Source organism: Lepus europaeus, chromosome 17 (assembly GCF_033115175.1).
Source record: "Lepus europaeus isolate LE1 chromosome 17, mLepTim1.pri, whole genome shotgun sequence".
In the NCBI taxonomy this organism is placed as follows: domain Eukaryota; kingdom Metazoa; phylum Chordata; class Mammalia; order Lagomorpha; family Leporidae; genus Lepus; species Lepus europaeus.
The window spans coordinates 11,387,141-11,405,825 of NC_084843.1; the positions used below are offsets into that span (position 1 = coordinate 11,387,141).

Here is an 18,685-nt window from a genome sequence, read left to right on the forward strand (position 1 = left end):
TATGAGCACCGCTTTACTATTGGTGGGCGTTTGATCCTGTTCTACTTTGGGGTTAATGGAAATAGTGCTGCCATGATAATGTTTGTGTGATATTTTCGTAAGGTAATATCTAAACTGGTACATTACCTGCTATAGGAAATGGTCTGTGTTACAGTAGTTGTCTTTGTAAATATCCTACTGTGATAATGTTTTAGATGTTTGATTTCCTGGGGCTTTTCACTCTAGGTTTATGAATAGTGTGGAGCAGCAGAGATGCGGGTTGTTTCTCTTGTAAATTTAGAGCGGGCAGGGACTAGCAGTCTCTCCAGAGTTCCAGTTTTCATACTTTATACTCGGTATAGAATCTTACTTGGAAACTTTCCTTCAGCACTTGTCCCCTTTGTTTCCTGTAGGTGAGATTCAATGTTCTACAATATGTTGTTCCAGAAGTGAAAGATCTTTACAATTGGCTGGAAGTGGAATTTAACCCACTAAAACTCTGCGAGAGAGTCACAAAGGTAAGCTGTCGTGTTGAAGTTTTGGTTATGCTGCCGTGTAGCCAGCATTATTGGAGGTCTAGGTTGTGTTTATGTTTGCTAAGAGAAGCAGGGTCATATGTTTGAATTCAGTGCACATTTCATTCTTTTTTCTTGATGTCAAGAGAAAAGATATTTCTGATGTGCTAAACAAACATTGGGAGGAAAATTAGCAGCATGGCTAACTTAGCCATTGCTGTCAGTCACCTTCGGACAAGTATCCATAGCTTTGTGATGTTTTTTGTTTTTGTTTTTTGGGATTATGTGATTACATGAAAGGAATTGAAATGGGGCAGGATTTGTGGTGAGAAGGTAAAGCTGCTGTTTGGGACACCCAACATGGAGTCTTGCATCTGCTTCTGCTACAGCTTCCTTCTGCTCATGTTTACCCTGGCAAGGCAGCAGGTGCTATAGCTCAAGTACTTGGGTCCCTGCCATCCACGTGGGGGACCCAGATGGAATTTGGGCTTCTGGCTTTGGCCTGGCCCAGCCCCAGCAGTTGCATGCATTTGGGGAATGAAACCAGCAGATGGAAAATTTCTGTCTGTTTCTCTCTTGCTCTGTCTTTTCACTAAGCAAAAAATAAACTTAAAAATCTTTAAGAATTTCAGATATTGGAGTATCTGTTATGCAGCCAGCATAAACCTTTGTCAATTTGATGGGCTTTCCAGGTTCTGAATTGGGTGCGGGAGCAGCCTGAGAAGGAGCCAGAGCTGCAGCAGTACGTGCCGCAGCTGCAGAGCAACACGATCCTCCGCCTCCTGCAGCAGGTGAGCGAGCGGGGCCGGTGCAGGCGCATGTGCCCGCCGGATTGGTCTGTTAGAAAGAATTATTACGTATTTGTAACTGTTTTCCTCCTTTTTTTAAGTGTGGAGTTAATCTTACTCCTTTTTTCCATAGGCTGATGGTACCGTGGCTAAGTTATTCAGACTTTCAATAAAAACCTGCCTTTCTGGGCCTTTCTGGTTTGCTTCCCGTTAGAACATGTTGTGGCCTTGAGCATCTTCACGTACCTCTGTCACTTTCTGTAGCGTAAAGGTGGAATTAGTCCTAGGATTGACAACAGGAAAGCTTCAGAGACTTGACTCAGAAGACTTAACAGTCACTGCCACTCATAGTGAGTGAGATGGCCTTTCCCCTGTGCTAACAGTGGGCGGTATTTAACATACTTTGTCTAGTTTCTTGAGTAGGTTTGAATATTATGATTTATAATGGCTTAAATGTTCCTGTTTAGGTTTCCATGTGTTTCATTTAGGGGGGTGGCTGTTATATAGGCACTTCATTCTCTGCACATTTCATTGGCCTGCTTTCTTTGTATGTGTGAGCAGTGTTATTTCTTATGTGCTACACAAATAGTTGAAGGTTAATTAGCAGTATAACTATTAAGTAGTAATGCTGCCAGTCTCCTTCAGACACAAATTTTATAAAATATGTTTTGAATGTATTAGGTAAGTAGCAGGTCTTTTACTAATAGCTTTAGGATTATTTAAACTTTTTTTTTGCTTGTGAAACTAGGATTTGAAAAGAGGAATAGTTGAGTGTGATGATAACAAAGCATATGGTTTGCAGTTGATGGCCTGAGACTGGGCCTCCAGTTCTCGCAGTGTACCGTTAACTTGCTCTGAGTTTTAGCTGTTTTTCTCTGCAGAATACACAGTGCATGATTTTTATTTCCCACGGCTGTAAAATGATTGCACATAAAAGTGTTGAAGAAATGGTAGCTGTTACCCTGTGTTTTCATGCAGGTGGCGCAGATTTATCAGAGCATTGAGTTCTCTCGTTTGACTTCTCTGGTTCCTTTTGTTGATGCTTTCCAACTGGAACGGGCCATAGTAGATGCAGCGAGGCATTGTGACCTGCAGGTATGTGCCGGGGTGGGGGGACTAGAAAGACGACATACTGCAGTCTCAGGTTTTGGTACATTGGTAACTAACCATTGTAAAGTGCCATGGGGCAAATCCTTACGATTTGGAATGTAACCTTCGTTTGTTGATAGTTTCCTCAGATTCATTTCAGGTTTTTATGGAAAGCCCTTCACGTGGAGAATGACTTCACGTTTCTCGTTAATTTTTGAAGGTTCGTATTGACCACACTTCTCGCACTCTGAGCTTTGGATCTGATTTGAATTATGCTACTCGAGAAGATGCTCCAATCGGGCCTCATCTGCAAAGCATGCCTTCAGAGCAGATAAGAAACCAGCTGACAGCCATGTCATCAGTGCTGGCCAAGGCGCTTGAAGTCATCAAACCAGCTCATATACTGGTACGCATTTCTATTTTAAAGATTTGTGTATTTGAAAGACAGAGTGACAGGGAAGCAGAGACAGGAAAGAGAAAGATCTTCATCTGTTGGTTCACTCCCCCAATGTCTGCAGTAGCCAGGGCTGTGTCAGGCCAGACCAGGAGCCAGGAACTCCAGGTAGCTGTCCCACTTGGGTATGGGGACCCAAATGCTTGGACTGTCATCCACTGCCATTGGATTGGATTGCAAATTGGATTACAAGTGGAGTAGCTGAGTCTCAAACTGACACTGATGCAGCATGGGGGCATCCCAAGTGGCTCTTTAACCCACAGAGCCACAGTGCCTGTCTGGTATACGTTTTCACAGGGAGAGTGGATTACAGAATTTTTGAGGGACATTTAAGCTGTATCTCTCAAAAAAGGGCTTGAGATGATGCCTGAGAGGAGTTCCTTGTTTTCTTATACTTGGTAGTTTATTTCATTAGATAGTGTTGTAAGATACACATGCCTTCCGTGTACTACACTGTACTACACAGGCAGTGTGGGAATATGGGTTTGTTTACAGAAGACAACAGATTGCACATATCATGACCCCTAAAGTAGCAGAGCACAGTGATTTGGTTTTTCTTATGTAGTTTCTTATTCATGAGCCATGTTAGTATTCCTCTTTGGCTTGCACCCTTAAGGTAGAGTTGTGCAGAGAAAAACAGCTTCTACAGGTAAAGGCTCTTCAGCTCCGTCATTGCCATTCAGAGTCTGCCTAGGCACAGCACCACAGCATTGGGTCCTGGAGATGAATAGCTTAGACAAATGCAGACAGGTGGGCAGTGTCCCAGGGTTATCATGATTTTCTGAATGCCTCATAACCATGGTTTGATACTTCCTCGTCATTTTAAAACTTGTGTTTGTTTTTGAAGCAAGAGAAAGAGGAGCAGCATCAGCTGGCTGTTACCGCATATCTTAAAAACTCACGAAAAGAGCACCAGCGCATCCTGGCTCGCCGGCAGACGATTGAGGAGAGGAAAGAGCGCCTTGAGAGTCTGAATATTCAGCGGGAGAAGGAAGAATTGGAGCAGAGGGAAGCTGAACTCCAAAAAGTCCGGAAAGCCGAAGAAGAAAGGCTGCGCCAGGAGGCAAAGGAGAGAGAGAAGGAGCGAATCTTACAGGAGCATGAACAAATCAAAAAGAAAACTGTCCGTGAGCGTTTGGAGCAGATCAAGAAGACAGAGCTCGGCGCCAAAGCGTTCAAAGATATTGACATTGAAGTGTGTAGCGTGTTTCCCGTTTTTATTTCCTAAGTTGAAACCATTAAGCCGTGAGCTGTGTAGATGTTGGCATTTTCCATTCTTGTTTATAATTTATGGTGTATTTGTATTGCTGTTTAGGATCTGGAAGAACTGGATCCAGATTTCATCATGGCTAAACAGGTTGAACAGCTGGAGAAGGAAAAGAAGGAACTTCAAGAACGCCTAAAGAATCAGGAAAAGAAGGTAAATGAAAAGACTGGTGAAATTCATTGTAAGTTAAAAGAGGTTTTTATCTTAAAAAGTTAAATTTGTGTTCATGTCATTCAGATCGACTACTTTGAAAGAGCTAAACGTTTGGAAGAGATTCCGCTGATCAAGAGTGCTTACGAGGAACAGAGGATTAAAGATATGGATCTGTGGGAACAACAGGAAGAAGAAAGGGTAGGGTTTTCATTAATTGTGATACTTTAGGATTGTAAGCTTTGATTAAATCCTCTGCCAAAAGTTTCATGATCAATTTATTTTGCATTCTTTTGCTAGAAACAGGATGCTTTTTTTTCTTTTTATTTATTTTTTATTTTTTGCCAGGCAGAGTTAGAGACAGAGAGAGAGTTATAGACAGTGAGAGAGAGACAGAAAGAGATCTCCTTCCATTGGTTCACTCCCCTAATGGCCGCTACGGCTGGCACTGTACCGATCCGAAGGTGGGAGCCGGGTGCTTCCTCCTGGTCTCCCGTGCAGGTGCAGGGACCCAAGCACTTGGGCCATCCTCCACTGCACTCCCAGGCCACAGCAGAGAGCTGGACTGGAAGAGGAGCAGCCGGGACCAGAACCCGGTGCCCCAACTGAGACTAGAACGTGGGGTGCCGGTGCCGCAGGCGGAGGATTAGCCTAGTGAGCCACAGCGCTGGCCTCTTTTTTTTTTTTTTTTAAGAGATTTATTTAGAGAGAGCTCAATCGCTCTTCCATTCACTAGTTTACTCCTGAAATGGCTACAATGGCCAAGGCTGGGCCAGGTGAATCCAGGAGCCTGAAATTCCATCTTGGTTTCCCATATGGGTGGCAGGGATGTAAGCACTTGGGCCATCTTCCACTGCTTTCCTGGGCACATTTTCAGGAAGCTGGTTTGGAAATGGAGCAGCTGGGGCTCGAACTGAAGCTCATGGCACAGCGTCAGCTCCTAGAAATGGTGCATTAATGGTTGTCTGCTAATAAGCAGATAAAAAATGAAACTTGCAAAACACAGTGTGATGTGCATATAATTCATGGTTTATAGGATTCTGTGAATCTAATCTAGTTTTAGAATATAACCTCCCAAAAAGTCATAACCAAAAGTCACTCCCCATTTTCTTCCCACTGTCCAGCTCTTGGCAACCGCTGAGCTCTATCTGTCTCTAAATTTGCATATTGTGGACATTCCGTATAAATGGAATCACACTGTGTTGTCTTCTGTTACGGAGGTGCTCATTTCGTGGTTATTTAACCTATATTTCCCTGATATACAAAAACAAGAGTTTGTAGATGCTTGTAAGGACCAAATATATAATAAAAATGAGTAAACTGATGTGGTTACAAAGGGTGACCCAGCTCAGGAGGACATGTATTGGTGGGGACCAAGAATAGAGCATACGGCCTCATGATGTTCTGATTGTTGCCATCTGGAAATCACGGGCCTAGCGCTGCTGGTTCTTCCAATTTTTAGAGGGAAAGACGGATTTTTTTTTTTTTTTTTTTTTTTGACAGCAGAGTTAGAGAGAGAAAGGTCTTCCTTCTGTTGGTTCACCCCCCAAATGGCCGCTATGGTGCTTCCTCCTGGTCTCCCATGCGAGTGCAGGGCCCAAGGACTTGGGCCATCCTGCACTGCATTCCTGGGCCACAGCAGAGAGCTGGACTGGAAGAGGAGCAACCAGGACAGAATCCGGCACCCCAACCAGGACTAGAACCCAGTGTGCTGGTGCTGCAAGGCAGAGGATTAGCCTAGTGAGCCGCGGCACCGGCCAGATGGAATTTTTGTGGTAGTTTCCTTAATGTACAAATATTGAAAACTTAAAAGGAATTTGCTGCAGACCAGACAAAATAATGGGAATGATGTGGAGTCTTGCATGTTCTAACTTCAGGCACAAAGGAAAAAGCTTTACCATCAAGTTGCTTTTTTTCTTTTTATAGATTTTATTTATTTATTTATTTGAAAGAGTTACACAGGGAGAGGAGAGGCAGAGAGAGAGAGAAAGACATCTTCCATCCTCTGGTTCACTCCACAATTGGCTGTAACAGCTGGAACTGTGCCGATCCGAAACCAGGAGCTAGGAGCTTCTTCCGGGTCTCCCATGCAGGTGCAGGGACCCAAGGACTTCGGCCATCTTCTGCTTCTTTCCCAGGCCATAACAGAGAGTTGGATTGGAAGAGGAGCAGCTGGGACTAGAACCGGCAGCCATATGGGATGCCGGTGCTTCAGGCCAGGGCGTTAACCTGCTGAGCCACAGCGCGGGCCCCAACATCAAGTTGTTTTTAAAGACAAATTCCTTTAAAAATTAAACCATAACGCTTGTGTGGTGTTGTGGTATTGTGTGTGCTATGTAGAATTGTATATTTTTTATCAGTACTATGGGTCTAAATAAACACTCTGGTAGACGTGTGGACTGCTGGATCTGGCTTCTGTCCCAGTTGCCTCTCTGGAGTCCTGGCAGCATGGTTGATGGCATGATGAAAGGGCGAAGGAGCTGCTTCTGTGTTTCCAAGAATATGACGGCTTAGTGATCAGTCATGAATGCGTTGAAGTTTTACTGTGTAATATGTACTTGCAGATTACAACTATGCAGCTGGAACGAGAAAAGGCTCTTGAACATAAGAATCGAATGTCACGAATGCTTGAAGACAGAGATCTGTTTGTAATGCGACTCAAAGCTGCCCGGCAGTCTGTTTATGAGGTGAACTTAATGGTTTTAAGGAATAATGTGTTCAAGAACTTTTTAGTTTTGCCTTGAGCATCTGTCTCTTTTATTTTTTATTTTAAGATTATTGATTTGAAAGGCAGAGTTAAAGAGGCAAAGGCAGAGGCAGAGAGAGTGAGCGAGAAATCTGCTGGTTCACTCCCCACATGGCCACAACAGCTGGAGCTGGGCCCATCTGAAGCCAGGAGCCAGGAGCCAGGAGCTTCTTCCGGGCCTCCCATGCAGGTGCAGGGGCCCAAGGACTTGGGCCATCTTCCACTGCTTTCCCAGGCCATAGCAGAGAGCTGGGTCAGAAGTGGAGCAGCTGGGACTAGAACCAGCATATGGGATGCCAGCACTGCAGGTCATGGGTTTATCCACTACGCCTCAGCACCGGCCCCTTTAAGCATCTCTTTTAACACAGTAGCATATTCTGTCTTGAGTTAATGTGAATAATGGTCATTTAAATGATACTTTAGCAGAAGTTTTATTTTCAAAGATTAATTAAATGATTGATTTGAAAGGCAGAATTACAAAAAGATCTTTCATCTGCTGGTGCACCCCTCCCTCCCCCTCCAATGGCTGCAGTGACTGGGGCAGGCCTGGGCTGGGCTGAAGCCAAGGAGCCAGGAACTGCTTCTTTGTCTCCTGGGTGGTTGCAGGGGCCCATGCACTGTGGCCTCCTCCACTGCTTTCCTAGGTGCATTAGCAGGGAGATGGGTCAGAAGTGGGGCAGCCAGGACTTGAACTGCTGCCAAATGGGATGCTGGTGCTTCAGTCTCCTGCTCTAACCTTCTGGAACACAGCACTGGCCTCCTTTAGTAGAAATTTGGTGAGAATAAATTTATAAGCTGAACAGTTTGTAAAGCTACAAGTGAGTTGACAGCAGACTTCTTCCTTACAAAGTTAGTTTAATGGCTTGATTTGGAAGTAAAAATAATTAGATCAAGCTTTGGTAGTTATTTGTTTCATTATGCAGATAGGCCTGCTTACTGTAGCTGATGTTAACATTTTACATTTTGAAAAGTTTGGCATACCAGTACAGTGTTAGTCTTTCGGAATTCTGATTTTTGTATTTTGAGTTGTTTCTATGCTATCAAGGAATTTGACTTTTTTGTAAGCCTTAAAGCTTACTGTTAGTTTGTAGCTGTTGGAATACATTTCATCTCTCGATTTTTGGTATTGCAGGAAAAACTTAAACAGTTTGAAGAGAGGTTAGCAGAAGAAAGGCACAATCGCCTGGAGGAACGAAAAAGGCAGCGCAAAGAGGAACGCAGAATAACTTACTACAGAGAAAAAGAAGAGGAGGAGCAGAGGAGGGCAGAGGAACAAATGCTGAAAGGTAACCAGGTGGCCCTGCATCCGGGCGTGGTCACGCAAGGTTGCAGTTAGATCTGATTTTTAGCAGTTTTATTTAGAAATACAGGAAGTAAGATAATTGGCCTCTTAGAACTTAGCTAGCTGGTTCTCAGAAAGATAGAGATGTTACATTCCATACTGATTTGTTTCTGCATATTTGGTGTTCTTGTAAAAATCAAATCAGTATTATCTTTGTTTTTATTATTGCTTTCTATACATTAACGTTTCAGAGGGAATCATGCCATGGGAAGGCCATCAGTGATCAGGAATTCCAGATGTGCAGTAACGGAGGGGATTCTAGGACCCTAAGTCACTACAAAAGTGTTAATTTTTTTTTAAGATTTATTTATTTGAAAGAGTTACACAGAGAGGAGAGGCAGAGAGAGAGAGAGAGATCTTCCATCTGATGGTTCACTCCCCAATTGGCTTCAATGGCTGGAGCTGCGCTGATCTGAAGCCAGGAGCCAGGAGCTTCTTCCAGGTCTCCCACGCAGGTGCAGGGGCCCAAGCACTTGAGCCATCTTCTACTGCTTTTCCAGGCCACAGCAGAAAGCTGGATTGGAAGTGGAGCATCTGGGTCTCGAACTGGGGCCCATATGGGATGCCAGTGCTTTAGGCCTGGGCATTAACGGGCTGCGCCATAGCTCTGGCCCCTAAAACTGTTAATGTTGATTGGCATGATAGTAGACCCTCCCTCTAGGAGAAAGCTGTGGGTAGAAGGCACACCTAGTAACTAACCTTATACATTGTATAGAGCGTGAAGAGAGAGAACGCGCTGAACGAGCGAAACGAGAGGAAGAACTACGAGAATATCAGGAGCGCGTGAAGAAATTAGAAGAAGTGGAAAGGAAAAAACGCCAGAGGGAATTGGAAATTGAAGAAAGAGAGCGTCGTCGAGAGGAAGAGAGGCGGCTTGGTGAGGACCCGCTGTCTAGGAGGGTGAGTATGGTGTCAGTTCTGTCTCCTTAATGAGGTGGCCATTTACCTTGTGTGGTCATCTCAGTATTTGAGCTGGGTGTTTAAATCAGTTATTTTTTCAGGTCTCTTTTAAATTCCCAAAGACAATGTTTCTAAGAGAAAATAGATTAGATGTGTCTTAGCAGTGGTGGGAGTTTATAGGCTTTGGCATTCTTGTTCCAAATACTTACCAGCAAGAAGGAATCTCGTGCCTTGATGTGTTTTGTCAGTTGTACTCAGTGCTGCAGAAGAGGGCTGTGGATTTGGAGGATGACAGGAGTTGTCCTAGAGATGGGTTTGAGGGATCAGCAGTGTCGGGGGCCCCATGCTCTTCTTAGAAATGCAGACTCTTGGGCCTGACCCCGAACCCTCAAATCAGAATTTGCTGATTCTTAGCTGATTCAAATGCAGGACTTGTTTGTGTATTTATTTAGGTGTGTTTTTTTTTTTTGTTTGTTTGTTTGTTTTGAGATTTATTGTAAATCTTTGAAAGAGTTAATGGCCAGGGGAGAGAAAGAGCGCACACGCATGCTTCCATCCACTGGTTCATTCCCCATATGGCCACAATGGCCAGAGCTGGGCTGTTCTGAAGCCAGGAACCAGGAGCTGCTTCCAGGTCTCCCACGTGGGTGCAGGGGCCCAAGCACTTGGACTATCCTCTGCTGCTTCCCCAGGCGTATCAGCAGGAAGCTGGATTGGAAGTGGAGCAGCTGGAACTGGCACCCACATGTGATGCTGTCACTGCAGGTGGTGGCTTTACCCACTACACCACAGCATCAGCTCCTCATGTATTTATTTGGAAGGTACTAGAGAGACAGAGGGGAGAGACAACAGAAATCAATCTTCCACCAACCAGTTCACTGCGCGTTTAACTTTAATAGCAGGAATAGGCCAGGCTGAAACCAGGAGCCAGGAACTCCATCCAGGTCTCCCATGTGGGTGGCTGGGATCCAACTACTTGGGCCATCATCTGCTTCCCAGCTTATTAGCAGGGAGCGGGTTGGGAGGTACGGAGTAGCTGGTGCTTAGGTTGACATTCGGATGTGAGGTACAGGTCCCCTAGCAGTGGTTTAATCAGCTGTGCCACATACCAGCTAAAGGCCTTTCATGTTTACTCCCTGTTTTCAAAAATAATCAGTTTTCTTTTTTTTTTTTTTAAAGATTTATTTATTTTATTAGAAAGATTTAGAGAAACAAAGAGAGGCAGAGAGAGGGAGGGAAGGGTCTTCCATCCACTGGTTTGCTCCCCAATTAGCCACAATGGCCGGTGCTGCACCAATTCAAAGCCAGGAGCCAGGAGCTTCTTTAGGGTCTTCGATGGGGGTGCAGGGGCCCAAGGATTTTGGACCATCTTCTACTGCTTTCCCAAGCCATAGCAGGGAGCTGGATTGGAAGTGGAGCAGCTGGGTCTCGAACTGGTACCCATATGGGATGCCGGCACTGCAGGCGGCGGCTTTACCCACTATGCCACAGCGCCAGCCCCTGAAAATATCAGTTTCATCTCTCATCATGTACATGTCTTGGTCACCTATGCTTTTCCCATTCTGAGCTATTTTTTTGCCTTACATTTTTTTGTTCGAGATGTGGCCACTTTGTCCCTTCAATAAAATGTGGCTTAATTTTTAAAAGAAACTCAAGGATTTCTTAGATGTCTTTATCTGTGCCTCTCCTGTACCAAATGCTTAATCTTTATGGGAGAACTTGATTCTCGTTACTACATATGGATTATCTTAAATTTGTTTCACAATGTATGTGGGTGTTTTTGTTCTTGTTGCACATTTTGAGTCTTAATCATCCTTCATTGTGGATGATTTCTAGTTTTTAAGAATTTGGTCAGATTTTAAGAGTGCTCTTTTTCTGTTGGCCAGGAAGTTCTGTATTTGAGAGCAGAGCTTTTGTGTGCTTCAGTCTGCTGCCTTCTGTTATTTTCTAAGACTTAGGAGGAGAATCACTGCTCTGCTTACAGAAACCTAATTCTTGTTCTTGCAAATCTGTCTGGCCTTCTGTTCATTTCACATCTTTTGTTTCTGTTCTGCGGCTTTGTACACCACTCTCCCTCCCACTGGGAAGTTTGTAGTTTGATCTGTTTATGTTACAGTAGTAACTGCTTTACATAATTTAATATTACTCTTTCCTTACAAGGTTTCAACAACTTTGTAGTTGTCCTTGTTCAGCTTGGGCACACACCAAGTCTAGCATCATGGGAGTGTTTTTTGTTTTGAAGTGGCTTTTTTTTTTTTAAAGATTTATTTATTCATTTGAAAGTCAGAGTTAGAGAGAGGAGAGACAGAGCGAGAGAGAGAAAGACGTCTTCCATCTGCTGGTTCACTCATCAATTGACTGCAACGGCTGGAGCTGTGTCGATCCGAAGCCAGGAGCCAAGAGCTTCTTCCAGGTCTCCCACGCAGGTGCAGGGGCCCAAGGATTTGGGACATCTTCTCTTGCTTTCCCAGACCCTAGCAGAGAGCTGGACCGGAAGAGGAGCAGCCGGGATTAGTACCGGCACCCAAGTGGGATGCTGGCGCTTCAGGCCAGGGCGTTAACCAGCTGCAGCACAGCGCTGGCCCCTTGAAGTGGATTTTTTTTTTTTTTTTAACTTTTATTCAATGAATATAAATTTCCAGTGTACAGCTTATGGATTACAATGGCTTCCCCCTCCCATAACTTCCCTCCCACCCGCAACCCTCCCCTCTCCCGCTCCCTCCTTGAAGTGGATTTTTAACAAACAAATGCCAGGATGCTACACAAAACATCCTCAGGAACTTTTTTCATTTTTTAAAAATTGTTCACAAATATTTTCTTTTTTTTTTTTTAAGTTTTATTTAGCAAGAGTATATGCATATTTATAAATATAATAGGTTTATTTTAGGTTTATATAATAGGTTTATATTAGATAATAGATTTATAGTATACAACTGTTGAATTAGTGAAAATAATGAGAATTTATTCAGCATTAGCCCCTTCCAAAACTGTCATTTTGGTAACTAACACTGCCAGTCAGGCTTCTGGTGTACACTTACACCATTGTTCAACTTTGATATACTGCTCCCTTATCTCCTATCTTGGCTCTTCTATTTTTTTTTTTTTCAATAGCACAACTTATATTTGCAACTGGACAGAAAATTGTCATTTACAGTATCTTAAGGTAAATTGGTAAACTGCCTTTGAATAGGAGATTCCTTTCTCGTACCTGGAGATCTACAAGATATAGCTAGAAAATTTACTGTGGAACATGCAAGACTGCTTAAATCAAATGGGTGATGGAGGGCTCATGGTTAATTGCTGACACTGGCCTTCAGGTGGCATTTCCGTAGGTTCAAACCATCTTAGAAATTGAGGCGCTCTTGCTTCTTCTTTTTTTTTTTTTAAATTTATTTGAAAGAGTTACACAGAGAAGGAGAGGCAGAGAGAGGTCTTCCATCCACTGGTTCACTCCCCAGTTGGCCGCAATGGCTGAGGCTGCGCTGATCGAAGCCAGGAGCCATGAGTTTTTTCCGGGTCTCCCATGAGGGTAAAGGGGCCCAAGCACTTGGGCCATCTTCCACTGTTTTCCCAGGCCATAGCAGAGAACTGGATCAGAAGTGGAGCAGCAGGGACTTAAACCAGTGCCCAGATGGGATGCTGGCACTACAGGTGGTGGCTTTGCCTGCTGTGCCACAGCACCAGCCCCTGGCTACTTACTGACACACTGTGGGACAGCGGGGAGGGTTCCTGATAATGGTCTTGCTTGGTCTTGTTGCTTCTGTAGTAATATGTTTTCCCTGGAAACTTTTCTGTCCTTCCACTAAAGGGAGTTAAATAGTTTCACTAGGCTGTGTTTAGGTGCATGTGGACATGTGGCCTGTTGCTGTTTTGATCAGAGGATTCAATCTTCTTAGGGAGGAAAAATTTCTTCAACTTAAGAAAATTATTCTGCTTTTACTCTATTCTTGTTTTCAAAGTTGCCATTCTTTCACTCCCCACTTTTGAGAGCCAAAGCTGGGCCAGGCTCTGGATCTCCCTTGTGGATGGCAGGGACCCAAGTATTTGAGCCATCACCTGCTGTTTCCCCGGGTGCACATTAGGAAGAAGCTGGCTGCAGGAGTAGGGGCAGGACTCATCCCTAAGCACTGCGATCCAGGATGTGGGGATCCCAAAGCAACACTTAACTACTCTGCCCAAAGCCCGTCCCATCCAATTCTATATTTCCGTTTTATTTCTTGGTTCTTTCTTCACCTTTGTTCTTTTGTAGATTTTCTGAGTCCTGTTTAGTTTATACATTCATTAACAGGGCCCGTTCTTCTGTGTCCACTGTCTATAAATGTTAGCAATCATGTTAATTTTTGAATTTTTTTTTTGGTTCAGTGTCTTTGTAAAGGTTCTAATGCTTATGCTGTCTCCTCTCATAACTGGAATTCTTTGTTGAGTATAATTTGCAAGATGCATGTGAGGGCCAGGAGATACTCGTCTCAGGGGTGTGCATGCCGTGTGTCTTCCCGCCCTGGTTTACTGACCACACATGCTGCGGACAGATGTGTATTTTCCCTCCCAGTGCCCACTTGGGAAAGTCCACCCCGCGCACGACCCCAGAGTGAGCAGCTGTGGTGGGCACAAAGCTAACTTCACTGTATCTCACTTGGGAGAGATTTGTGGTCAAGACACTGGGAACCAGGTCCTCTTACTCACAAACGGGTGGTAGGTGGTCCTCAGCTTTTGTTTTAGTTTTCTCACCCCCACCTCTAGTTCTTGTTTTAAAGGAACTCCCAGAGTTCTGTGTTTGCTCATTGCTTTAGGTCACACGTGTCAGCGCAGCCAAGCAGAGGTGGGGGGTTGATTACTGTCTTGTGCATTTTTGCGGAAAAGAGGTGGGGGCGTGCTAAGGGTCTCCTGACATCCTTCCTGAGATTTTTTTTTTAAATGACAACACAGTACTCAGAGAAATACTGTTATTTTAGCCATTGCCTAGTTCATGAACTCCTTCCTTGTTTTGGTTTTGTTTAGTGGGCCCTGATATTCATTTTGGGGGCACTTCTCCTCCACACACACAATCTGAAAAGGAAATTTCTGGGTCCACTGTAGACATTGTAATGGTGCCATGTGGGTGTTCCACGTTGCTTTCCACTGGTGGTTCATCCATTTGTACGGCCATCCACAGTCTATGGAATTACCAGGCTTATGATTCTGTCATTATGATATTGGTCACAAGAGAGGTGGAATGTCTTAAGGGTTGGAGATGTGTGAGAGTGAATGGTAACACTAGTAGTTCTGATAATAAACTTGTCCTGGTGATGGCTTCTGTTGGCTTTGTTGACGCAGGACTCCCGCTGGGGGGACCGAGATTCGGAAGGCACCTGGAGGAAAGGGCCTGAAGCGGACTCGGAGTGGAGAAGAGGCCCCCCTGAGAAGTGAGTGCGGGGAAGAGGCCTGCCTTGTCCTGGGTCCTGTTCCAATTGGGATTGTTTTGTAGGGATGGGGAAAGGAGAGCGTGAGCCATGAGGAATATTGGACGTAACTGGCACTAAGAGGTTTTTTTCTTGTTTTTTTTTTTTTTTTTTTTTTGTCTTTTTTTAAAAAAATATTTATTTATTTGAAAAGCAGGGAGAGCCAGAGATAGGTATCTTACATCTGCTGGCTTACTGCCGAAACGGTTGCCATGGCAAGGGCTGGGCCAGGCCAGACCCAGGAGCCAGAACTCCACGCTGTTATCCTATGTGGGTGGCAGGAGCCAAGTACTTGGGCCATAATTTGCTGCTCTCTCAGGTGCATTAGCAGTAAACTTTCAGAAGTGGAGTAACTGGGACTTGAACCAGTGTTCTGTTCGATGCTTCACCTGTACCACATCAGTGTCCCCTGCGTAGAGTTTTCTGTGTTTACGTCAGTGTTCCTCTATTTACCGATCTTGAAACACCTTAAAACATAGGTGCTTTAGATTTTTTTATTCTCTAAAAGATGGATGCTTGCTTTAAAATAAACTGCTAGTGATAGACAAGAATATTGGCTTTAATTTCCTTTACAAAAATTAAGTTTAGAAAGCACAAAATTGACGGAGCAGTTGCTAGAGTGCTCCATGTAAAGTGTAGGTAACCTTTTTAGGCAGGTGTCTGCTTATTGGTCTACGTGTTGATGTAAGAGATTGTGTTGTATGTTTGTCTGTGTTTTAATTGGGAGAACATAATTTTTAAGGACAAAGATTAATGAGTGTAGATTGTGGAGTGGTTTCTTTTTGGTGAATAAAAGATAATTCCCCAAGAGATTCTGTGCTTCTAAGAAGCTTACCTTTACAACATGGCTGTTGCTCTGCAGGGAGTGGCGACGAGGAGAAGGGCGGGATGAGGAGCGGTCTCACCGAAGAGATGAAGAGCGGCCGAGGCGTCTGGGGGACGATGAAGACAGAGAATCTTCTCTTAGGCCAGATGATGACCGGCCTCTCCGGCGTGGCATGGAGGACGACAGAGGCCCCCGGCGTGGTCCCGATGAAGAGAGGTTCTCTCGCCGTGGGCTGGAGGATGAGCGGCCTTCCTGGCGCAGTGCAGACGATGATAGGCCTCCCAGGCGGATTGGCGAGGAAGACAGGGGAAGCTGGCGCCATGCAGAGGATGACAGGCCACTTCGACGAGGACTGGATGACGACAGAGGAAGCTGGCGGACAGCCGATGAGGACAGAGGCCCAAGACGAATGATGGATGAGGACCGGGGGCCAAGGCGAGGGGGTGCTGATGATGAGCGGCCTTCCTGGCGGAGTGCTGACGATGACCGGGGTCCCAGGCGGGGCATTGATGATGACCGGGGTCCCAGGCGAGGGCTAGATGATGATCGAGGACCTTGGAGGAATGTCGACGATGACAGACTTCCCAGACGGGGGGCTGACGATGACAGGGGTCCTTGGAGAAACATGGATGACGACCGGATGTCAAGACGAGCTGATGATGACCGGATTTCCAGGCGGGGTGAGGACTCCAGGCCTGGTCCTTGGAGACCGTTTGTTAAGCCAGGTAAGGCTCTGGTATTCAGAAAACTAGATGGAGTGCTTGGAGCCTGCTTGATGTGTTTCCATGTACAAAGTGAAACTTCATAAGTGACAAAGAGGGCTGTTACCTGTTCTGTGTGAACTGGTATTTTATCTTTCTTAGAGTATCGGTGAAATGGTGTTTACCAGAAGTTTGCCAAACAAAACACAACACATGAAGTCACCAGCCCTTCTGTATGGTGATGCTTTGCTTGTTTTCTGTCTCCTGGCTTCTCTGGAGGCTCTCCCGGGCCTGACCTATTGGTGTGTTCTTAAAGACAATTAGAACCAGAAAGTACTGTCTGAATATTTGTGCACACGCCTGCCAGATGTGAGATTGCATGGAAAGAGCTTATTTTCTCAGTCCTGTGCCTGCTCATCCTCTACATTTGCTGCCCTGGAGGAGTTGCGTGCATGCTTGATGTCTGCCGTCGTCTGTACGTGACTTCTGCCTGTAGCGTGTTATTGCAGTCTGTTGACTTTCAGACTCCGCCCTTTCCACTACTGTCTAACACCCCCCCACACACACCCCCACACACCCCATTTCCTTCAGGGGCACCACTGTCCATCTACTTTGATAAGCTAAAAATCTGGGAGTTCACTTATTCTGTTTCATCCTTTTGTTAAAGCTTTAATTTAGTTCAGTTCTGCCATTTCGATGTTCCTCAAATCTGCCCATTTCTCTCTTTTCCCTGCTTATACTTGGTCTGGGTCTTTGGAATCTCCTCTTGCCTCTTAAACAAGTGTCTGCCGGCTCTCCCCCTCCCAGTTTCTTTTTGGAATGTATGTTTAATTTACTTGAAAGACAGAGCAACAAAGAGGTATCTTCCATCTGCTGGTTCATTTCTCAGATGTCTACAACAGCTGTGGCTGAGCCAGACTATAATAACCAGGAGCCTAGAACTTCATCTGGGTCTCCTCCTGGGGTAGCAGAGCAGGGACCCAGCATTTAAGCCGTCGTCCGCTGACAGCCAGGATGCATTAAGAGGAAGCTGAGTGAGGCAGCTTGATGTGCTGTGCCACAACACTGGCCCCCTCTAGTCCTCCTCCCTTTGTTTCTAGTCTTGAGAGTGAGACCAAGACCGTGCTTCTTGTCCGCCGTTTTGCTCCCCAAACGCCTGTAATGTTTGGGAGTGGGCCAGGCTTAAGCTGGGAGGCAGGAACCTAACTGAGCCATCACCACCGCCTCTGAGGCCCTCATTATCAGGAAGCTGCAGGTCAGAGCCGGGCAGTGCAGTCACTAGAGCAGTGTGTTCTGCGTTCAGATCGAAGGGAGCAGCCTGCTTGCTTTTACTCTTAGAGCTCTCTGCTGCGTTCTTCTTGTCTCACAGTGGAGCTGTGGTCCTGGGCAAGCCACTTAATTTTTCTGTGCCTAATGTAAGTAGAGTTAACGGTATAGTGGATTTCTTTCTTTTAAGATTTACTTGAAAGAGTTAGAGGAAGAGAGGTCTTCCATCTGCTAGTTCACTCCCCAAGTGGCTGCAGTGGCCGAAGCTGAGCTGTTCCAAAGCCAGGAGCCAGGAGCCAGGAACTTCCTCTGTATATGGGTTCAGGGACCCAGGACTTAGGCCATCCTCCTCTGCTTTCCTAACCACATTAGCAGGGAGCTGGATTGGAAATGGAGCAGCCAGGACTTGAACCAGTGCTCATGGGATGCTGGCCCTACAGGCTGGGACTTTAACCTGCTGTGCTGGCCTGACAGTAAATCCTTTTGAATGGTGGTTGTTGTGTTTTGTAAAGTAGCTTTGAATACTGAGGAAGTACAAGGTTAGGTTCCTGTGAGCCTGAGAGGTTACAGCTTTTTGAGAGCCATGTTTTATGTCTTTTTTTTTTTTTTTCCCCAACTTAGATTTATTTATTTTTTTAAAAGGCAAAGATGCAGAGGTAGAAAGGGAGAGATATCTTTCATCCAGTGGTTCACTCCCCAGATAGGCTGGGGCTGGGCCATGCCAAAGCCAGGAGCCTCCTCTAGGTCTTCCACATGGGTGCAAGGGTCCAAGCACTTGGGCCGTCTTCTGCTCCTTTCCCAGGCACATTACAGTAGCAGGGAGCTGGACTTGAACCGGCACCCATATGGGATGCCGGTTTTACAAAGGGGGCAGCTTGATCTCCTTCACCACACCACAGTACAGCAGAGCCCATCTTTGTGTTTTAAGATACTTTATTTAATATATAGCAATATTGATTCATTAACATTGAACTCATGACCAAAGAAAGTTGCCTAATACACATATTTTTTCCTTAAGGCACATCACAGCCTTCCTGTACTTGGGAAACTATGACAGTACTATGCTTGGGGACCATTTTAACCTATGAAATCAACAACAAAATTATAAATACACTGTTCTGAGTACAGCCTTCAAAAAGGATACTTGTTTCTAGGTTGACAGTTGAAACAAGGAGGCAGAAGATAGCCAACTTCATCTAGCATGGTGTTTGTGTCAAATGACTC

The 18,685-nt window shown here is 45.1% G+C and overlaps 1 protein-coding gene and 2 non-coding genes across 3 annotated transcripts in view; all 3 read left to right on the forward strand.

The window, feature by feature from the left end:
- The window catches only part of EIF3A (eukaryotic translation initiation factor 3 subunit A), a 41,080-nt gene that overhangs the window by 18,033 nt on the left and 4,362 nt on the right, over positions 1-18,685 (forward strand). The window contains exons 8-19 of the mRNA XM_062214997.1: positions 393-497; positions 1,187-1,285; positions 2,261-2,377; positions 2,592-2,777; positions 3,673-4,020; positions 4,141-4,245; positions 4,330-4,443; positions 6,807-6,929; positions 8,121-8,274; positions 9,046-9,230; positions 14,544-14,632; positions 15,531-16,219. Coding sequence (XP_062070981.1) covers positions 393-497; positions 1,187-1,285; positions 2,261-2,377; positions 2,592-2,777; positions 3,673-4,020; positions 4,141-4,245; positions 4,330-4,443; positions 6,807-6,929; positions 8,121-8,274; positions 9,046-9,230; positions 14,544-14,632; positions 15,531-16,219 — 2,314 coding nt within the window. The remainder of the gene's footprint in view (positions 1-392; positions 498-1,186; positions 1,286-2,260; positions 2,378-2,591; positions 2,778-3,672; positions 4,021-4,140; positions 4,246-4,329; positions 4,444-6,806; positions 6,930-8,120; positions 8,275-9,045; positions 9,231-14,543; positions 14,633-15,530; positions 16,220-18,685) is intronic.
- On the forward strand, positions 608-734 carry LOC133776437 (small nucleolar RNA SNORA19). The gene has a single exon (XR_009868384.1). It is a non-coding gene; the product is annotated as a small nucleolar RNA SNORA19 (small nucleolar RNA).
- LOC133776435 (small nucleolar RNA SNORA19) lies at positions 1,802-1,933 on the forward strand. The gene has a single exon (XR_009868382.1). It is a non-coding gene; the product is annotated as a small nucleolar RNA SNORA19 (small nucleolar RNA).